Source organism: Anas acuta, chromosome 17 (genome assembly GCF_963932015.1).
Source record: "Anas acuta chromosome 17, bAnaAcu1.1, whole genome shotgun sequence".
NCBI lineage: Eukaryota > Metazoa > Chordata > Aves > Anseriformes > Anatidae > Anas > Anas acuta.
In genome coordinates, this window is record NC_088995.1 from 11,485,345 (window position 1) to 11,507,211 (window position 21,867).

The 21,867-nt window shown below is 43.0% G+C and overlaps 1 protein-coding gene across 24 annotated transcripts in view; it reads right to left on the reverse strand.

Annotated features, from left to right (window-relative positions):
• The window catches only part of FBRSL1 (fibrosin like 1), a 513,602-nt gene that overhangs the window by 159,624 nt on the left and 332,111 nt on the right, over window positions 1-21,867 (reverse strand). For all 24 annotated transcript variants that reach the window (XM_068654025.1, XM_068654043.1, XM_068654037.1 and 21 more), the window contains one exon: window positions 12,075-12,104. In XM_068654025.1, coding sequence (XP_068510126.1) covers window positions 12,075-12,104 — 30 coding nt within the window. The remainder of the gene's footprint in view (window positions 1-12,074; window positions 12,105-21,867) is intronic.

Below are 21,867 nucleotides of genomic sequence, written 5' to 3' on the forward strand. Positions count from 1 at the left end.
CCCTGTCTCAGTATGGACTGGAACACTATAAGCATCTCTGTGCACAGGGCATCAGCCCTTCTCTCACTCAGAACAGTTTTCTGCTCCCTTTGCCACTTTTCCTCCCTGGGGCCAACAAGGAACAGCTCTGCACTGCCAGCACTGAGCTCTGCCATCCTTGGGCAAACGATGATTGAAGTGCTCTGTTTCCCAGCCCAGTGCACAGCCCAGCCTTGCTGGCCGAGGTGCAGGGCAGCGCAGGCAGCCACCAGCAGCACCCCGGCAGGGCACAGCACGGCACGGCACAGCACACCATGCGACATGGGCCGAGATGCAGGAAGACTTTTCCTTCCACTTCTGCTGCTGCAGGTCCCCACGGGAAGGATAAGTGCTATATTCCTCCCGTATGCAGCCTATTTCCCATTTCCTTCCCAGTTTTCCTATATGTTGTATTTATTTTGATTTTTAAGTGAAAACAAGTTTTTATTCAGCTGTTTAAGGCAACTCGCCCTCCATCTGGTTTGTACTGTACATCATCACCTATTGTCCCGCCATGAGCCAATTTCTAAATGTTTCAGCTGTTGATGGCTGTTGGCGATGATGTATGAAGCAGAAACAAAGCCAGAGTCACAAAGACTTCAAAAAGGCCGAAGATAACTAAGAACATTGTTTTGACTAAACACAGACATGTGCACTGAGAAGCTGCGACTTCTTCCAACCTTGCTCTCCCTCTCTGGAGCCACCTTTTAATTTGTTGCAGTTGCACAAATGATCTCTGTGTGTTAGGAGTTCAAAGGAAAGAGCCAACCCCAAAACATCTTGATGTGCCACCACCTTAAAAGACATTTCTCTGATGAAGTTACGAAAACAGGCTCTAATGCCTCAGAAAGACGATGACTTTCAAAGTAACATGTAAAAGCCTTACGACTTGTTCACAAAGCAAACCCAAAACATATTCCAGCTCAGCTAAAGTTAATTATTTTTTCAGGAACCATCTATCACCGGCAGAGACAGCTAGGGTGTAGAAGGCAAACATCCAAGGGCTAGCTTGGGCTGAGACAGCACAGTCTGCCATCCAGACTCGCACGGAGAGGGGTTAGAGCACAGAACTGAATGAGAAGACTGAATTTGTGTCCCACGGCATTTCCAACCAACCCACTGCAGAACCACAGGTAAGTCACTGAGTCCCTGAGTCCCAGTTTCTTCGATGGAAAATGCTGATAATGATGTTTATTCTATTTCCTAACAGATTTTGGATAAAACATGCTCACAACTATAACACACACTGGTCACTTCAGCCATCTTTGTGGAAATTAATAAAAAGAAGAGACACCTTAAAACCTTTGTCAGGTATCAAAGGTTACTCTGCACTTTATCCTCTGATGATACCTTTAACTCTCTTTGTATATGAATGGGATCCCTTTCGAATTTAGACTAATGTTCTTTTATATTTATAATATTCAGGACAGCTACACATGCTTGATTACCTTTAAAACACTTATCATGATTCCATTTAAAAATAAATGAATCCCATTTAAAAGTGACTTGTCCCCATCCTCTAGTATTTATGGACAAGGACATATGGGGCTGATTTCTCTCATTATTAACCAGCATGTCTGAGGCTTAAATCATTTAAATTATTCATTGACAGCAATTGGGCTACTCATGCAAGCTCCCACTTGCACAAGGAGGCCCAGGGATAGGACCAGTCAAGTGGATGAAGACTGCTGAACGATTTTGGGATGCACTGAGCATCCACAGATAAGGGTAACTTCGATTAGGGTGAGGAGTACTTTTGAAAATTGGTCACTTAGCAGGGGTTTTCAGCGTAGTTATTTTGACTGATGTTTTCTTCCAAGGTTACCAGGACTGAAATTCAGAGTGATGATCTCTAATAGCTGACGGAAATATGAGTGATTGTGCGGTGATTGCCCCAACAAAACCCAAGCCAGCTGCAAGACATTTCTAGAGCACTGAGTTGTGTGGGACTTGCAATCCCGGTATGGGTTTCTGAAGTGGCCAGGCACAAGGTGGGCATCTCTGCAGAACCTGTGCTATGAAAGCTTCTGTGAAGAACAAAGCTGAGCAAGTGAAGAAAAGCATCTCCGAGTAAGTAGCAGAAACTGCCCACCTCTAGCATGAACACTGTTCCAGCACCACTGAAATCTGAGACAGGAGATGGATAAATCAACTGCGCTGTTGAGCTTGGACTTTAATAGTCCAAATGACAAAGGCAGTAAACATTTAACTCTCTGCTATAAAGAGACTTTCCAGCCTATTGCAGACTACTCTGCTCTCTGACCAGCTCACCAGTGGAAGACCTTGAGCTAACCGCCGGTGCATTTTCAATCAGTGCAGTCAGAGTGAGAGAATAGGAATCATCCTTCACGGGAAGAAAAGCTCGTGGTTATTCTTTAGGTTTTATTTTTAATTAAAAAGATATGTTTCTCACTGTCTTCAGAATGAGCCCAAGGAACATTTGTAATCATTTTCAGGTCACATTATATTGTACACATTGCAGCTGGTTTCACAGCTATGTGGGCAGATTACTATTTTTCTGCACACCTAAATCACTATCAAGGTAGCGGCGGACAGGAAGCATCCCCAACATCCAGAGGTTACAATACATCTCATAAAACACAGCCTAGCTCCTGGAAGAGGAAACTTTCAGATTTCAGCCGGGTCTCTCAGCCCAACCTAGGAGCCCCAACCCATACTGGACTTTGTCACTGTATGTGATCCTGATAGTAAAGGTCATGTTTTGTTTTGTTCCTTTTCCCCCTAAGAAAGGCAAAAGGGTTAGCAAGTCTTTAAACTCGCAGTTCTTAAGGCTGTTAATATTTCACATTGCCAGCAGGGAAAGGAATTAAAACTGCCAGTAGCTATCCAGATAGATTTTAAAATCCCCTTCCCTCCCCCTTCTCTCTGCCTCCCTCAGCTTCAGAGGATATTTTCCCCGCAAATTGGTTTTAAATTAAGGAAGGTGATGAAGGCAATGTGCCGTCTCAGCATTTTCCCAGGTGCACTTAATCTAATTTCATTAAGGAGATCAGGACAGATGATCGCTACAGTCGAAACATTAAGTCTGTCCATTTTTGTATAAAAAACCATTAAGTCTGTCAAAGTGTCGGCGGGTGGGCTGTTTATTATTGGAGATGAAGGCGCGCTTTGCTTCCCCAATAAACTGTCAGGAGTAGTAAACCACAAATTAAGTCAGCTGCTGCCAAAGATTTAGGCAAAGATCTCCAACTAATTTTGACACAGGTGTGGGAAAGGCCAAGGAAATAGAAGCGGTAAGGCAGGCCGTGCACTTTGGAAACCAAGCCTTGTGTGCATGTTTGACGTATTTCCATCCAACCCACTGAAGAGTGGAGAACCGCATCGGTGCGTACGGCCAAGCAGAACTGCTGGAGCTTGTGGCACTCCAGGCACAGCGCGGATGGGAGTGCACAACCGCCTCTGCCTTAACCTGCACTCATCCTGCCGGGACTCATCATTTTGTCTTTGGCAGACACGAACTCATAAAAGCTTCATTTAGCCACTGCTCTGCTCTGAATGTACGCACAGCTTTAAAACATAAAACCGCTTTCTTCAAATAATCATACAGATATCACACAAAATTAGAGGAAAACCATCGAAATGCAGAAACTACGGAAGACTGTTTAAAAGGCAAGAAAGAAATCAAGTGAAGCTTTCAGATTGAATTTTCAGGCGTTACAAAATTGAATGTGAACCATTTGCCAAGGAGAACACCTTCCTTCTCATGAAAAATGCAGCTAGGTAGAACTTGGTATTAAAGGCTGTCAAGAAATGTTAAAAAGTATAAATCCCTAACAGGAATTACACAGCCTTTACAGGACTTACAGAGAAATTAACAGTCCCTAAGATGGCATCAGGAGGGATGTTCTAGCTGGAGCTTTGTGATGAAGGAAAATTACCATGTTTGCAGGTAATGTGTGCTATGTACTGCTCTGAGACTTATTTACAAACACTTATTTTAATCTCTCTGGCTCTGAGTTTTCTCTGTTTAAAGAGTACCTCACTCTGGTTGGTGTCTGTGGAAAACCAGGGCTCTATTTCTTAGGGACTCCTGCCCATGAGGGTGTACAGCAAAGGCAGGGCGGTGCCAGCTCCAACATCTCCCCTGAGGCAGGGTGCCATGGCAAGCTCCTTACAGAGCTCTCAGACACAAGCAGCAGCTGATAAGCAGCTGGTAAGTTAAAACAACATCTGATAAGCACTGGGAGACTCACCTGCGTGAACGAATACCCATTTCAATCATCGTGCTTTAAGTAAAGGTGAATTCCCAAGCAAGGTTAGGCAAATGTTACTTCTAGTCTTTACTACTTACTGATCCAAATGTTGTTTCCTCTTACACACCTGGAGATCTCCTGTAGCAAAAACTAGTTTGGATTTTATTGCAAATTGGGCCCAGAAGCAGGAACTGTTGGAAAGCTATAAAACCCAAAGCTGACTCTCGGGCCATCCACGAGTTTCACCCTTTATGTTTGCATAGGGCACCCAGTGCTGCCTGCTAAGCTCTTCTGTTTTATTTAATCTGGTAAAACGATTTTGGAAACAGTTACGAGAACCTGCATGCCAAATGAGGGACTGCAATTGCAGCTACTGGAGTATGCATCCTCCAAAATCTTCTCATCTTCTTGGCATCTTTACGGTTAATTAAATCGTTCAATTATAATGCCAATTCCTATCTGCTGCCTACTATGTTATGCTAATCACCAGAATACCTCATCATCTTCCAAGGAGGTACTGCCATTGCACAGTTAGCCCTTTGAATTCGTGGCTTTGCTGTAATGGGGCTTCTTGATGTGGGCAGACAGCTGTTCAAGATTGCTCTCTTCCCTGTTGCCTCAGATCTTAGAAGTGTCTTCACAAGGTCCCCAGTAAGATAAGAAAATGCTCATGGATGGGGAACTGAACTGGGAGATGTTAAACAATAGAAAACCCAGAGAGCTGGGAAATGTTGACTGCCAGCAACAGAACTGGTATTATCCTGTCTCGCCCAAGAGCTCTCCATACGATCTCTCAAGTCCTTTTATGTGAGTTAATGATGGACTTCTGTCAGCAAACTACAAGGCCCTTCTCATTGTTTGCTGTGAAAAAGAAAATTCTACATTTTCAAGAATGAATATGGACACCGCAGCCCCTGATGACTCAGCTTGTTACATACAGACCAATGCACTTAAAATTTGAGTTTTTGTCCGGATAAAGGAAAAACAAAATCTCAGTAGGAGGGGAGAACACTGGTGCCGAAGCTTTGAGTCTGGTTAGTTTTTTCAATTACATTCTTGCTTTACTTAAATTCTAGGAATACCAAGGTCAAGAAGGGCCATTGTTACTACAGCTTCTTACTGCAGTTCCAGACGCTCTTGTTGGGAAGGACAATTTGAAGCACCCCTTAACCTGGCCTACCTCAATTGCCCTGCGTTTAGGTGGAAGCCCTTCAGTTCACTCTGTGCACAGGGTGGGTGGAATGACAGAAGCCCATGGAAGCCAAGGCTCTCCTCCAGATGGAACATCCCAAGCAGTGACTGAGTGAGCTGGCTATGCAGTGGGCCTGCAAGATGCCATTTTGCTGGTAAATCTGTTCATGGAGAGCTAGAAAGTAAATTCACGGAGCTGTGAATTTCTGTCTTCCTGCAATGACAGCGACATTACACTTCTGGTTTATAGCACCCAAATCTTTCAAGGGCTACAAGGTTATTTTAGACGCATTATTTTGGTATTCTATAAAAAGCAGATCTGTTTTTAATAACAGCGTGAGGCTTGTCTCTCAGAGACTTTCTTCAGTTAAGAGAACTGACAGCCTTTACCCAGCTCTTATTTTATAAGAGTCAGGTTTCTAACTGGTTTTCACGCCGCATCACTGGGTTTTCAGTCTGTAAGAATTAAGTTTTAGAAGAAACACAGATTCTGCGTATCAATGTGCATGCACACGTGTATATATTACATTGCTGCAAGCTGCTAAGCCAGCAACACAGCCAAAGTACATGCTTCCGCAACGACAACACTCTGTGTAAGCAAGAGCATACTACAGGAAAATAACCACTTAAATACTGTGTGAAAACCCAGCTGGGAAGTAACTGGCAAATGAAGATTTCTAGTTATTAGTCACAGCTGAAAACTGTCATAGCTTGAAGTGTAATGCTAACAGAAGAACAAATGCTGCCATGTGACAGCCCTCGGTTCCATTCTGTGTTTTATCTCTGCTGCAACCAGTAAGAATTGGGGTTGCCAGAGAAGTACCAGGCTTCATTTCTCGGAGAAAGGGACAATCTAATGATGGACCCAAAAAAATGAGTGGGGAGGGAAGGACAACCCTGGCCTGAGTAAGCTTCAAAAATAGCAAATAACTGATTACTTGAAGTGGGAACTGAACTTCCAGCCAAATTTCCAGTCTCGTGGAAACAAGACATTTATGAGAGTTAGCAGGCAGAACCCACTTCTTCCATTGCTAGATAAACTGTGAGGAGTGAGGAGAAAGCAGCCTTCAGCAGCAGTGCTATTCATAAGAGTCCCTGTGGACTTCAAATGAGTGGCACTGGGGCATCCAGGGACCGAGGCTTATTCCAGCCCCACAGAACAACGTGCTGATCTTGCACTGATGCATTGACAAAGGAGGCCGTGACAGCAGGAGAGTGCAAAGGTGCAACAAAACACACAGATTTGGGTTAACGTTGGCTGTTTGGAAACACTGTGCTGCTTGGCTTCTCCTCCCATGCTGGACTTCCAGAGTTGCTCACAGTGTCTTCCCAGATCTCACCTTCCTTGACCACCAGCTACCTGACACAGCACTTCCCTCCCTGGGCCTCAGCATCTCCTCTCCTCTCTTCTCCTGCCTCTGTAACTGCTCCTGCTATTTTGAGCATCATTGAGACAATCTTTAATCTGGTGTCATGGGGCTTTTATCTTATTCTGGGTAATCTCATACACAAACACAGACACAGAAACCACTTCTGGTAGAGGAACTACTAGATCTCTCATTGTGATTACATCCCTTTCTCCTGCTGCTTAAACTATGATTTTCCTCTGGGTTTGTAGACACCCCTTCAAGGTCAACACAGCTGAAAAAGAACTGATAATTTCACCCACACAGTTTGCTCTCCTCGTTGCTTCCACTCTTATCGCTTCCACCTCTCACTCAAGCCCATAGTTCTCAGCACTCTGTTTGACTTGCATCACTCTCCACATCTTAACATCCAAGCTGTGGTTAAGTCCTGTGTATCTGTTTTCTTTACAGTGAGCATCTTCTGTTCATCTACACAAATACACTCTTGGTCAAGCTCTCAGCACCTCACCGTACATTTACCATTTTATCCTTCTGGTGATGGCAGATATAACCGTGTCCTTGCACCCACGGAGAAAGCTGCCACTACGATCATTTTCCTTGTCTGTGGCTTTGCTCCTTATACAGCTTCCACTTCCCATATTGTGAACTCTTGGTTTTCATGTTTTGGCTCCTTCACAGCTTACCTCTACTTCCCAACACTGACACTCAGTAAAAGTATCAACCCTCATCTCTAACTGGCCACACGTGATCACCCACTTATAAAACTCAAATTACCACCTCCTTACTACGCACCTCTACGCCTTTTGCTACAGAGAATGACTTCCCATTCATAGCCAGAAATGTACCTGGTTTTCCTTGTCAAATGCCTCCTAAAACCTACCCCGTTACCTCAACACCTACAAAACAAAGGCCGGACAACAACGGGGCTGCTGACATACTGACACAGTGCAGCTCTTAATGCTGTGCCCCCCATTTATCTGAAGTCCCTTCACAGCTTCTGATCCACGAGCTGCTCCGCATCCATACGGCACGGAGCAAGATGGGAACCCAGCCCATGGCCCTGCCATGTGCTCTCCTCCCAGGCATTAAGTGCTAAATCTCACCTGCCCATGAGCTGCTGCACGCTTCCAGGCAACTACTGGGCCTCAGAAATTAGCACAGCAAATATCAGCAAGGCAGGGCTGAATTCAGATCGCCCTAAGCAAGGCCTGATAAACTCACTGTGCTGTTGGACAAAGCAGCATAGAAGCACTGTTTCAGAAACCCGACTTCAAAAGTTTTTGCTTTCGCCTCAGATATGGCTTTGCCAGTCTTACTTGATATAGCTGAAACAAACACAAACTACATAACAAATGTACAGAAAATACCGATTCAACTTAGAAATACAGTGTCATTTTTTGTACATCTTACTTAGCACCACATTAAATAAAGGAAAGCCTGATATCTAACCCCTGATTTGGAGAGCTCACTTACACTCTGGGGCCATGCAATTAAGCTGACAACCCACAATTTCACATGCTGCAGACAGAAGTCCAAGATTGAAAGAACACGAACACTGCATTACTTTGAAAGAAACCAGCTTTTTTAATGCAATCTTGAACACTGTTATTAAAAAATGAGAACTACATTTTGGAGTAACGAGCAGAGATTACTCATTCCCTTGTTTTACACAAGTTGACTTTTGGCTTTCTGCAGAACACCATTTAACAGAGCCCATTACCAAGCTGCTAGCCACTTTTCATAGTGATGCTAAAGCAGGTAAGAGACAATAAGTGGAACTGTTGATGGTTTATATTACTCTATTATGTTAATGTTCACTAAAGTATGCCATAAGCTCTCTCATTACATGTGTATAAACCAATTCTCTGTGGTGTTATTCCTGTGCTAAATGCTATAACTACATAAATCTTGAATTAATGGAGACTTTATAGTTCCTGAAAATGAAGGGTAATTGCTATCTGTTAATGCTGTTGTTGCTATTAAAGGAAGTATATATTTTCAGTAACAATGTTTATGGACCGTGAGCCTCGCATCGCAGCTATTGCACAGTGCAGAGATAGTGTAATACGATTATCAGACTGACTCCCTTTCTCTCCCTCCTCCCTCACAAAAAGCACAATATCATTTCCACATCTTTGACAAACTACCCTGCAATTCTCTTAGTTTTGGACTCTGCAACTGCTATGTCCTTCAATGAACATACAGTAAAAGAAACAGGATTTGCATTTCCATCTCTGGGAATGCACGATTTGCTAAGTTTCTCGCTTGGTTAAATGGCTGGACAGCTCGGTTTATTAGTTTGGGTATTTTGAACAGTTCTTTGAGAAGAGTGCGGTGACATAATGATAGGTGTGAGAAAGTATCACCCCACTTCCTTTGAGATCTCAGCAGTGATGCAGAAATGAAAAGTATACCTGGGCAGAGACAGTTCTCAGAAAGTAGACGGGATGGACAAGTCCCCAGCCTTGAGCTCCTGTTCTCTGATTATTAAAAACAGCAGTGCACTGTTTGGAAACCTTCTCACAATCTGCTGTGAAACTGTACCTTGCACTGAAGTAATGACTCCTCCATTCTGATATACCGTACCTATGACTGACTATGCTCAATTACTCTTCTCCCCTGGAGTCCTGCACAACACTGTATAATGGAAAAAAACATCACCAGTGTGTTTACATTTTTCAATGCAGTGAAGGTAAGGCCTTAATTTTGCTCTAAAGTCTGTGTTTTAAAACATTAAGAGCTCAATAGCCCATATAGCTATGAAATAAATAAATAGTGGATAATTAGCAGCATGGTGGAGAGAGAGATGTGGGAGGTGGAAAATTTCAGTTCTACTTCTAGCTCTATCACTGACTCAGTCTGTACTTGTATATGAACTTCTTTGTCATTTTTCCTCCTGAGTTATGCACAGACAACAGTGATCTGCTGTTTATGACTAACAAAAAGTGTTATGCAAATCAAAAGCACATTAGTAATTCCTGCCCTGCCCTTCATTAGTGTCGGTGCGTGTAGGTGTACCTAGAAAAAGCTGCTTCTTGCTGACCAAGCAGCAGAGCAGGACTGTTCTGTAGCAGTGTGGTATGAAGCCGACCCATCATGTAATTTGGGAAGCCTGATGCTGGGCCAGACAGTATGTCGAATGCTCCATCTGGCTGTAATAGCCAGGCAGCAGTACAGAAGACACAATTCTGCCAACAAATAGAAGGGGGGAAAAACACTCTTCAGTATAATCCCTCAGGACATTCATGCCAATATTTTTAGAGCTCCTTGTTGCATCAGCCAGGTTAAGTTTTAGACAAATACTGAATGACTTTCCAGGAGAGTATAGTATGTCAGGTACCAGCACAGAGAGCCAGGCTGCCCTTGTGCTCCCCAGCGGGAAGGCAATGTCACATTTACATTATCCCCCTGAAAGGTTTGAAGTCTCTTCACTTCAGCTTTGGTGAGTTTACATGCACGTGCACACATCTTTGCTGACAAGAAAAGGAACCCTACTTAATTCCAGAGACCTTTTTAATGGAACCTGTGTCGTGTCTCATGTCTCTACAGATCAGGCAGAGATAGAAAGATGATGATCTTGTGCTGCTCTCCTTACGAAGAAAAGAAATGTTACTGTTAAGGTGGAGTCACCTTAAGAGAAAGGTACCTGAGAAATACAGGAGCCTAGAAGGTCATATTACTGTTACAGATATGTAAAGAAATGCCGTATTAATGGTAAGAAACACTATTATAGCCTTTCATTTGCTGTAAAGGACAGTAAGTTACCAGCCAAACACAATGCAGCTTCCTCTGAAGGTAACCTCAGATCCCACATTCTGAAAGCTAATCAATGTTGTTCAGATTTCAATTTCTTCTCTACAAGGTGAAGTCAAACCTAATCTAACAAATGTCAGTCTCAGATGTAATGCTGCTAGCTGGGTCTACCAGTGTAATTTAGATAATCATTAATAGCATAGCTGTATAATAAAACTACATGTCACTTACAACTTCATCTGAGGTTTGACTGGCAGATCTTTAAACAGTTTTCTAAGTGATTGCTTTTACTTTCTTTGATTGGGCAGTCTAAGAAATGTTTTAACCCCATGGTATCTAAGCTTTTAGGGAATCATTTTTCACCTTCACCACCTCAGCCAGCAGATCTGCTGGCTGGTAACTTTGTGGGAAACAGAACTTGGGTGGTGGTCACAGGGAGTGACTTTATACATATATGCACATGCATAATATAAAATATGCATGGTGTCTTTCGTTCAATGTATAAAATTTAGACATTCCTCTTCAATCAAGCTTTCACCTCAAACACACTTTTGCATATTCCAGGGATACTGGGTATTTGATGGGATTTCTAAAAGAAGATCAAGAAATTTTAATGCTTCCCAAGGTCTAACAATATTAAAAAAAAACGTAACCAGAAGCAGCTTTCAGTGCAGTCTCTTGAACTCACGGTAACCTCCAATGGATGGCTGCAGCCAAGCGTGCTGCCAAGGAGAGAGGGCTATCTGAAGTCAGTTTTTAGCCCTGTAATGCTGATCTAGTAGAAACCCATGTGCCACAGCTTCTCATGAATGAATGTAAGAGACTGGACAGCCAAAATATAATGAAAGTTTGATGAAGACCTAACCTGAGACTGCCAAGTTTGATCTGCCAGAACAAAAGTCAGCAAGGGATACTCAAGTCTTTCATACATTTGATGCTTAAAAGCAGGGTGCAACTGTTGCTATGTCATGGGACTCCTCTATTTTCCTTCCACAGGTGAAACAAGAAATCCCTATACAAAACCATACAACTACAACCTTTCAATGGCCAACCTCTGTATCAAAAGAAAAGGTCAGAAAAATCATTGCTCTGTGATAAATATATATGCAACATGACAAAACACTCCTTGACAGATACCACGCTGCCTTTGAGGGTAGGTACTGGTTGTCCCACCTTCTAAACTGATTACAAAACTGACATCTTCAAAGGTTGCTATAAATAAAATATAGTCTCCTGACAAGTTATCAGAGGAGACTTCCTCTGAAACAGCACTAACACTAACGCTATGACTTGGGTCTCACCAATTGCTCACGTTAATTGAACGACTGTTCTGTTAACAAGAGTTTCTTTTCTGTAAGCTAGTGAAGACCACAAAGTATCTGATCCAATACTTCTTTCATTCTATTATAAATATTTTTAAATCTGACACGAAGCCTGAAGGAAAAATATTATTTGTAAATTCATTCTTATTTTGACTGTGAGGGAATTTCCAAGCTAGCAAAGCACATGAAAGAAGAAAATTCAGTCTTACCTTATCGTCAACATCACTCTCGCTGTCACACTGTGGGTTAGAGAGAGAAAAAAAGATTCTGTGAAACACCTTTATGTATAGAGATCTTTTACATCATCTGCTTAAATCTTTCAGATAGCTGTTCATGATGTTCTCAGTTCAATGAAACATACACTTTTGATGTTTGCAGTAATGCCTTTTAGATTGCAAGCATAAACCAAAGCCAATTTCTGTCTTTTTACACAAAAATATGGTATACTCATACTTGAATGGGTGACAGCAAACTTTAAACAAAAAAGACAATCAGCTATGCATTGTAACAACTGTAACATGAACACCACAACAAAAAGCATGCCTTTTTATCATCCCAAATTGTGGAATATATAGTAACAGTTTTGCACTGCTTCACCTTGATAAGCACTTTGTCATCTAACAAGGAAACTGTGAAACTGGCAATCAATTTCTAATTTAATGAGCGGTACCAAGAATAGTAATTAAAATACATCATAAATTCTGGTACATTTTTTAGTTTGAATCAGATCATAATCCCAGGAGAAAGTGTTTACTTAAAGAGTTTTAGAGTGAAATCTCCTACAGCCTCTGAAAATGAAATGCTCTATTTTCACAGCACAAGCGACAGAAAGATAACTTGAGCACTGAATGGTTCAGGACATGCACATCCCGCTGGCTGGAGCTGAGAAAGATTTACATTTGAGAACAAAAATAAATCTCTTGTCTGTTACACTGGCAGAAAGTGGTCAGTGCATTTTGTAGCTTTTGTGCCCAATGAGAATTTGCTCCTTCAGCTGATGGGGATGGCATGAGTGGGTTTCCATAGCAGTGGTACCCTATTAAACCCTCATTCAACAAGGCAGGACTCAGCTTGCCAGCAATGGCAAGCTACAACTGTGGAAATGGTCCACGGGAACACACGTGCTTTGGTGTCATTAGTGCAAAGGAAGGAATAGATCTGTTTGGTCGTTCTGTCCAGTTACTGCTCCTCACGGAGCAGGTGGAATCTGTCCTGTAATGCCTTCTTACCCAAAAGTTACAAAGCTGAAATTTCAGCTGTGACATTCTTACTTTTCTGCAGATTTCTAAGAGTCTATTTAATCTGTTTTGCTTCTGTCTGCCACATGAAAGGATTGACCCCAAACAGCTGAGGGATGTTTTACTCTTAAATTCTCTGACACACAAAAGCACACGAAGGACAGTGACACAGCAGAGGGGTCTCCCGCAGAGATTCTGCATCTAAGACTTCTCAGATTTCCAGTTGCCTCCCTACTTCCATTTAACTACAGCAGAAACACGTGGTTTATAGAAGACGTTTTTCTACAGTCTTGACTAAGCAGAACTCTCTTTCTTTCAAAATGAAACCATGTTTTACAATGCCCCACCTGATCCACAGTGCAGTTTTCACAGAGAAACCCAACTGTTTAGAATGACGCTCACAGATCTAACTGCATATGTAATCGTTCTGGAAAAATAAGAGCCTGAAGCAAAAATGGAATAAATTACAGGAAGGCAGGACGCTGCTCTGCAGGGGCTGGGGAGCAGTGGTGGGCAAGTCCTGTGGGAATAACCAGTGCTAATGCCTGAAGACTGTGTTAAGTCCTAGCCAATTACTATGTGCACAGAGGCAAGAAGATCAGATAGCCATGCTTTAGCAAATACTTTCCTGTAAGCTGTTTGTGTCTTTTTGGAGATTTTCATTTTCATCACTAAGCTTTATGAAAATTACTATAGGAAACACAGTTTCATAAATTAGACATTCAAAGAGAAGTAAAATCAGTCCTGATAGATCATCATCAGCAGCAGCCGTCTGCAACTCACCCAAAGCCATGCCTTGTGAGCACAAACAACTACAAGTCTGCTCTGAAGAGCACCAGGACCGGCAAGACACTGATTGTCCATCACCACCGAGACATGCCGCAACAGGCTTGCTGGGCAAAGGTTGCCCCAGTACCTGCTGCATCTGTGCTTGTTCAAGACAGCGCTAATTCATGCTGACAAAGCAACACATTCATCAAAAACAAGGGGGGTGGGGAGGAAGATGCAGTCACAGCATTACACTTGTTATTATTTACACACTCCGAGAAATGCCAGCTGACTCAAGGGAAGCCTTTCACCTCCACCCAGGGGCTGAATCAGGGCAGAATCGGGTGGCTGCTGGTGGGGAGTGTGTTCCCCCGAAATACTACTAGCACAGTTGTGTGGGTCACAAAGACCAAATTATTTCACTCTTTAAACCTTATCTCAGCTGAAGTACCCTAAGCTGCCGTTCTAACCATTTCACTCGTTCCACCTGAGCACTGTCAGAGGCAGAATATTTTGATGATGATCCAAACTTGCAGAGTTCAGACTGAAGCATGTTACGATGGAATTACACCTATTGCAAAAACGGCATCAAAATGATTAAGTACTTTCAAGTTGTGTTGCTTAAAATTTTATGCTTAGGTAACATCCACACAAATTTTAATTCTTACAGGGACTTTAAAATGATAAAGTAATAGTAAAAAACAATTCGACTCAAATGCATTGACCAGAAAGCACTAGAGATGATCATCAAAACACTTTTGCCTATGATCCATGGTTATATCTTTACTAAAACCGCAGCAGTGTATACCTTAATAAATTCAGCTTAAAAATATTTGAAAGGAAATGTAAACAACTTGGGGGGGACCTTAGCAACCATTATTCTTCAAATAGAATACAGTTTTAGACTCTGTTTTTCTTTTTTCTTTTTTTTTTTTTTTAACCAAAATTTGTCTCTGTATTTCCTACTGAATTATGTTATTTAAAAAAAAAAAGGGATGAACAGGGGTTTTCTGGCTTTTAAGAGAAGATTCTTTTTGAAAACAGATTTGGCCTCAAAAATTCCTGTCTATAATGAATATAAAAACCCATTACCCATGGTTTGCATTGCTAAAAGGTGCAGAATTGCCTTATTCAGATGCCTAATTTTGCTTTGTACCAATATGCAACTTTGTCTCATGTAGATAAGCAAAGTTGCAAAAAAGCAAGTGAACCATCAAATCCACATGCTAAATTTTATAAACAGCCATACGAATGAAGCAAACATCTGCTCTCTGAGGACACATTTTTTCCCCATTCAGGATCTGAAAATACTCCATAATTAATTGTTTTTAAAATGAAAAGGACAACGAAGAATTATGCTTCATTTTAGCTTACATCTTCCTTAGCTTTATCACCAATGCTACAGTCTTGCAATTGAAGAAGCCAGCGGGGCTTGTGGATGCAAATACAGCTCTGGGCAGACATGGATCCCACCCATGCGGTTGTGATTGCATGACGGGTGCTTTAAAAACTGTATTTTTGACAGCAAGTTGCATAACTTCTTGTTTACCTTATGAAACAGCTGCCCTCTCCCAGTGTGCGATGGCTGCCATACATGCACAGCCCATCCCCAGAACAGGCGTAGAGATTCCTACAGCGTGGCTTTTAAGCCACCAAAATACCACATTTTAATCCATGTAAGAATGAAGACTTACACTAAACCAAAGCTACTAAGTAGTCTATATGACGACAGAACATGGGAGGGAAATTAGCACATGTATTTATAAGATTTGGGTTTCTGCTTAACATACAGTGTCCTGGGAAATGGAGAGCTTGCAACAAGCCCAGGCTCACAGCTACCAACTCACATTAATCTCCCACCGACTCCTAAAGGAAACAAACAGCCAGCTTTGGTGAAAAAAAAAAACAAGCTTCACAATTCATTTAGATTTTCGTCTTTTTAATTTGAAGAAATGTGCTCCCACATAGGCACAGAGAAACAGGAACCCGCAGGCTGCTGAACATGCACGGCACCGAAAAAACAGTGACAGCAAAACCAAACCCGCCCGGGGAGATCTGCGAAAAACAGAACCACTGTTGACCCTATCTCTCCGGGGGGGTAAAAAACACGAGCAAATTTTAATGGGCTGGTTCAGTTTCTGTGGTAACAGCCTGAAGTATCTTTGCACCCTCGCTTCTCCGCTCTCCTCGCCTCCACCTCCCTCCCCAGTCAAGCCCTGGGTCAACAAAGAGAGGCTGCCGCTCATGTTTTGTATGGCCAGGAAGTTTAAATGAATAATGAAGTCATAGGAGAAACTTTAGTTTGACCCAGAGGATTTTCTGGGCGTCTCTAAAAGACGCCTCGCTCCGGGCTGAAGAGCAGGAGGCCCGAGGCCCAGCCGAGGCCCGGCCGAGGCCGCTGGCTGCTGCCACAGGAATGCGGCCTGGCCCCACGGCCCACCTCCCACGCAGCTGCTGTGGAGGGACAAAAGCCCTTGTCAAAACAAAAAGTTAAAGAAAATGTGGAGAATGGCAACTGTTGACAGCTATGGGGGCTCATTGAAAGACAAAAGCTTCAATTACCTGAATTTTTCTAAAGGCCTGTTAACACTCCTGGTCTATAAGCGAAACTGTAAACAGCCATTGTGGCGGGTTCATAAAGGCTTGTAAAAGGATTATTCACTGGGTTGTGCCAATTGCCTCTCAATGCCACCAAGAATGTTTGCAAAGCCGACCCCTAATTGTGCCGCTTTTTGGAAACAATTTCTTGCAGTGACGGATTCAAGTCAGAAAAAAGCCTCCTGTGAGGTAGAGTTAAGCAGGAACAACATATAATTCGGGTAGGATCGGCCCAGTGCGCTGTAAAGAAGACCTGTGGAGTTAGGGACAGGGCTCCCATGTGCACAGGCCAGACCCTGTGGCCTCCTCCATCATGACTTTTCCACTAGGCACGGAGTTACGATGCATTCCAGTACTTGCTTGTGCAAATCATCTCAACCGGGAAAAAAGGGATGGACTACACTGGACTGTGGCTAGTGTAAAACACAGGAAACTGTGTATTTGGAGAAGATTCTTCTTGTTGCAGAAACGTAGGTGCCACCAGCAGCACACCTGCAGTGACCTAAAACCAAACCCCTAACCCAGCACTCATCCCAAATGTGCTTCAGCTGAAATAGGAAACGGAAAGTTGCCCACTATGGTTCATGTGACACCAGCATAAATTAGATCTCTCCAAGTAACAGCAACAGGTACAACAGAGGTTTGTGATCTCCCCAGCAGGGGCCTTCTGGTGGACCCCGAGTCAGAGGTGTTTGGCAGTGTCACCCCTGCCTCTACTGCAGCTTCCAGGTGACTAACACTGCTCTAGTGTGCTTTTAGCTATTTATTTGCTGAGCACAACAGGGGAGCAGGCCTGGGATAAGTTATGCACAGATTTAAAAACAAAACAAAACAAACAAACATCAACATCAACAAACAAACAAACAAACAAACAACAGCATCTGCAGAAGATGCATTTAGAGATGCATTTAGGTTCTGTGTTTGGGGACACCTCCATTGGCACAGGGCTCTTCCTGAAGGCACTTGTTCAGAAAATGGCAGGGTGTGTAGTAAAGTTGTTTGTATTCAGATTCCAGATCTTGTTTTCTGATGTGTTTAGGAACCATGAAAATAACCTTTGGGTCTTTTTTGTTTGCCCTCAACATTTTAACTTCCAGATCAGCCAGTTTTTTTTCACATAATAAAGCTACTCCATTGACTAACATGAAATCAGATTCTCGCATAGCTGCATCATGCCAGGAACCAGAGCTCTAAGAAACAAAAACAAAAACAATCCAAGTCTTGCAAGGCTGCAACAAGATTGGCAGCATTTCAGTGTTATGTCGTCAGGTGCAGAGAAACTCTGAAATGGGGCCGCACCCTCCAAACTTTTGAGAAATGCACAGAATTCACCACAGCTTAGTTACATGAATGCTGTATCTCCTATTCCACCCAAACCCAGAGGTTTACGATCTGGGTTGTGCCCACATGGCTTCAAGGCTACGGGGCCCCATTGTGCCAGCCACTGTACAGCACAGAAGTTACACCTTCCTGCCTAAACAGCTTACAGAAAGACTTGTTTTTCTTTGCACACATACCTACAGCTATTATTTACATTATGCTTATAAGGAGAGTGATAGACATCTCAGCTGACCTGTGAAAAAAAATGGTTTCCAGCCTGGAGGGACAGGCAACCTAACCAGTCTACCTGCCAATAACATTGTGTGGGGAAGATGCCAGCAGAAAGGAGCCCAAAATATTAATTATACAGTCTATAATATTACAATGCAAACTGGAAGGGTAGAATATATATGCAGAAGTTACATAAAATATGTGAACTGTGTAGATACTACGGAGCCTACACACCCACTCAGTCCCAGAGGATGGCTATGTTTACTGCTCTCTTATTATTTCCAACCATATTTAGTTACTGAGTTTTCTTTTAATACAGAGGCTCGGGGAAGCATCAGGCTTAAATCTTGGTTTGTTAATGCTTCTTTTAAAGGAACAAGTAAAATTGAGAGTATTTTTAAGAGCCCTACCCCCTGGCCCCGTCTGCTGAGCTAAGTTCCCGTGAGCTGCCGGGAGCTGCTCGCAGCAGCAGCGCGTATGGATGCGCGCTTGTGTGTGCAGGGGGAGGGTGTTGTTTCCTATTAAGTCTGGCATCAGATTCATGTCTGCAGGGGCTTGCTTAAGATGATAGGAAGAGAGAGTTTTATCATGAGCCAGACTGACAGAAAAGCCTGCTAATGGGACTTGAGGCATACACAGGAAAGAAAGTGCCAAAACATTAAGCTACCGCCAAGTGTCAGAGGGCCACTGATTTATTGCAGCAATTTTGCCACTGTGTCCTTTATAAGGTCCCACAAGTCCTTCCTCCTGGCAAGAAGCTGTGAGCTGCTGCGGCTCGGGGAGAAGTTGAGATCCAGAGCGCAGAAAGTGTCCAAGCGCGAGGCGGGGACCGGGGGGAGGACGGAAATCGAATGTTGACTTGAACTTGCCCCAGGCAGCAGAGCCCTCTTAGCTCCACTGCCTCCCTGACAGTTTGATGAAATGAGTCAGGGCCTCCCTATGGCTAGACCAGCTCGGGCTTCCAAGTGCTGGGGTAGAGCTGTACGAAACAGATTGAGCCTCAGGGCAGCAATTTTTTTTTTTTTATATTTTTTTATACATTTTTTTCCCTTTCTCTCCTCAGCATTTGGCTGGGGGAAGGGGGAGGTTATGAGCACTACAGATGTATAGGCTGAGCCTTTGTCTGCAGAGGGGGAGGGAGAAGAACAGCAAGAGAGTATTAGCTATGGCAGCCGAGAATAGCCCTGAGCACTATAACTAATTTTGAGGGGCAGTGATGCATTGTACGGGCTATGTGCTGTTTGGTCTGAGGGGGCCCCTGTTGTGAAGCAGCAATCAAGAGGACATTTTGTTAAGTGACCAACAGCTGTCATCTGCAAGCCCAGGGTAGGGAAGGAGGGAGCAAGGGGGAGGGAAAAAAGAAGAAGAAAAAAAAAAAAAGAGCATTTGTCCCTTGGAGGCAGAGCACATTAATCCACCAATCTGCCACAGCTTTAACTCTAGACGTGCTCGGTGCCTCGGAAGAGCCGAACGCATCTCCATCAGCTGCCCGGAGAGGTGGGGCCCTCTCGCCCTGCCTCAGCCTGCCCGACACGGGGAGCTTCCCTGCCTCTGAGGGCCGAAGAACCGATGCTAAAAATACTGTTTAAGTCTCTTTTCATTCCATAAAATTGAGTTGATCTGCTGCAGCTTAGGGTCAATCCCTCAAGGACTGCTTTTCCCCCCCTTCCCTTTTCCTTAGCACTCATAAATTAATCAGGAAGACCCTGACTAAGTCATTTCATGCTGTACAACATAAAAGAAAGTCCCCTGATGATCCAGGCAAGGATCTATTAAAAGTGGGGGGGCGAGGGGGCTGGGAAAGAGGAAGAAGACGGAGGGAGGGAAAGGAAAAAATCTCAACCTTTTTGATTTTTTAGGATAAAAGCTGGAGGACTTTGTTACAAATTCTAGCCAACATCAAAACACCTTAAATAATTCAAAGAACATGTTAAAGGGAAGAAACTGAATGTTGCTCTGATGTTCAGTTGATGCAACGCAGAATATTACCCAAAACAGCACAGCCTGTTAAGGGAGACAGCAGCCTTGAGCATTTCAGTTCTTTAGAAAAATGTCAGAACCTGTAAAAATCATAATTTCCAGCAACTTTTTTTTTTTTTTTTTTTTTTTTTTGCATGATATAAACTCAGCGAGACTGAAATGTAGGTTTCTGACAAGCTGTTAACAAGACAACTTTAGAAATCTGTCTGGAGCTCTCAGGGAGATGGGCTGCCATTTCACTGCTTCGAAGAAGTTCATGACATGACAAGCAAAAATCAGGGAACAGAGACCTAAAAACCACGGTGTAATTTTCATTTGCTTCTGTCGTGAAAGAATTCAAGCAGAAATATTAGAAGGCTGCACAACTAAAAAAGCCAGCAACTGGAAAATCATTGCTGTGGTTTGACAAGCACGTCTTTTATGCTGAAAATGGTTTCTTTATTATTACACCTATACATGGAAAGCACTTTTGGAAAAAAATAAAGGGGGTAATCACAAATTATTCCCTCAGATCTGTGAAGAAATATCTACAGTTACCTGCTTTCAAGCCAGGCCTAAGAATAACCTAGTTCATGTGAGAGAGCCATCTTGAAAGAAGGTTGAGAGCCACCAGGTTTCCCCTACTGCGGCCTCCAAAGTAGAAAGGTAGAAGTATCTTTCCATAATGCAGACATCTACTGGAGTCTATACAGCTGAGTGCTGCTACATTAAGTGTTTAATAGAAACACATTGATTAAAAATAGGAAAGTCTGCATCTCATGCCATCTACACAGCAACGCTTGTTCCAAATCAGGAGAGCCTTTCTGGCTGGTTTATCATGTTCACCCACTACTTTAGACCTTAATATACCAGTACAATGATTTTCTATAATTTCTGAATGATTTAAGGATGTCTTTTCCAGAATCCATCTTTCTATTCTACACTTAAAAAAAAATAGAGCTATCTATGTTCATACTATATATCTCTTTCTATATATAATCTCTCTCTCTATTTGGGCTCTTTCTAAGTATTTAATCGTAGGTTGATATAGCTGCCTTCAAGTCAATTTACTGATCGTGATTGACTCATTATATCCACACTTAGAGAATTTTGGTACCCGTGGGATGGATGATTTGGGAAACCCACAGCCAGCCAGCCGCATGCATACAATCCTACGGTTAATTTCAGCCCATAGCGGCCTATGAAGAGAGAGACTGCACAATGCACGAGGTCATTTTCACTTACAACACCTACATTTATACCAACAAGTGTGTGAATTATGGGCAAAAATTAGCCCAGACTTTGCAAGTACCAAGCAGATAATGAACCGAAGCTTTTCCGCCCCCGTATCTCTCAGCTCATCTCCACACAGGTCTGGCGGTGCAGTCCCACAACCATGCTGGGGTAACTGAAAGGTCAGCGCCTGCAAAGTTGGACGGCTCGACTGCATTTTACCAGTTTGTGAAATGGAGACTCCAACAAGAACACAGAAGCAGTTTGTCCCTCTTCTGAAGCGCCCACAAGTTCCTTTCATTCTCCCCTTCCCCGGGCATTGTCTAAGCTGTCACTCATGTTCTTTTCATTAGACACCAAGAGACCTTACAGCTTCAGTGCTGTATATAGGTTTTCACCAAGGATATAGAGAAACATCCATTACTTTCCTATTCTACAGTTTTAAGCTATGACTAACCCCATTTTCTTGCAAAAGACCTCTTGCCTTGCTGCCTCCCCTTTACCACGAGCCTCCTGCCTTGGAGTGACCAGGACCCCACTGCCACGGCTGCTGTGGTTCAGGGAGGAGCAGAAACTGCGAGAGGATTCACAGTGATGCACAGCACAGAGAAACTCTACTTCTGCTTAGTGCAAGGATGCCTAGACAGGATATGCC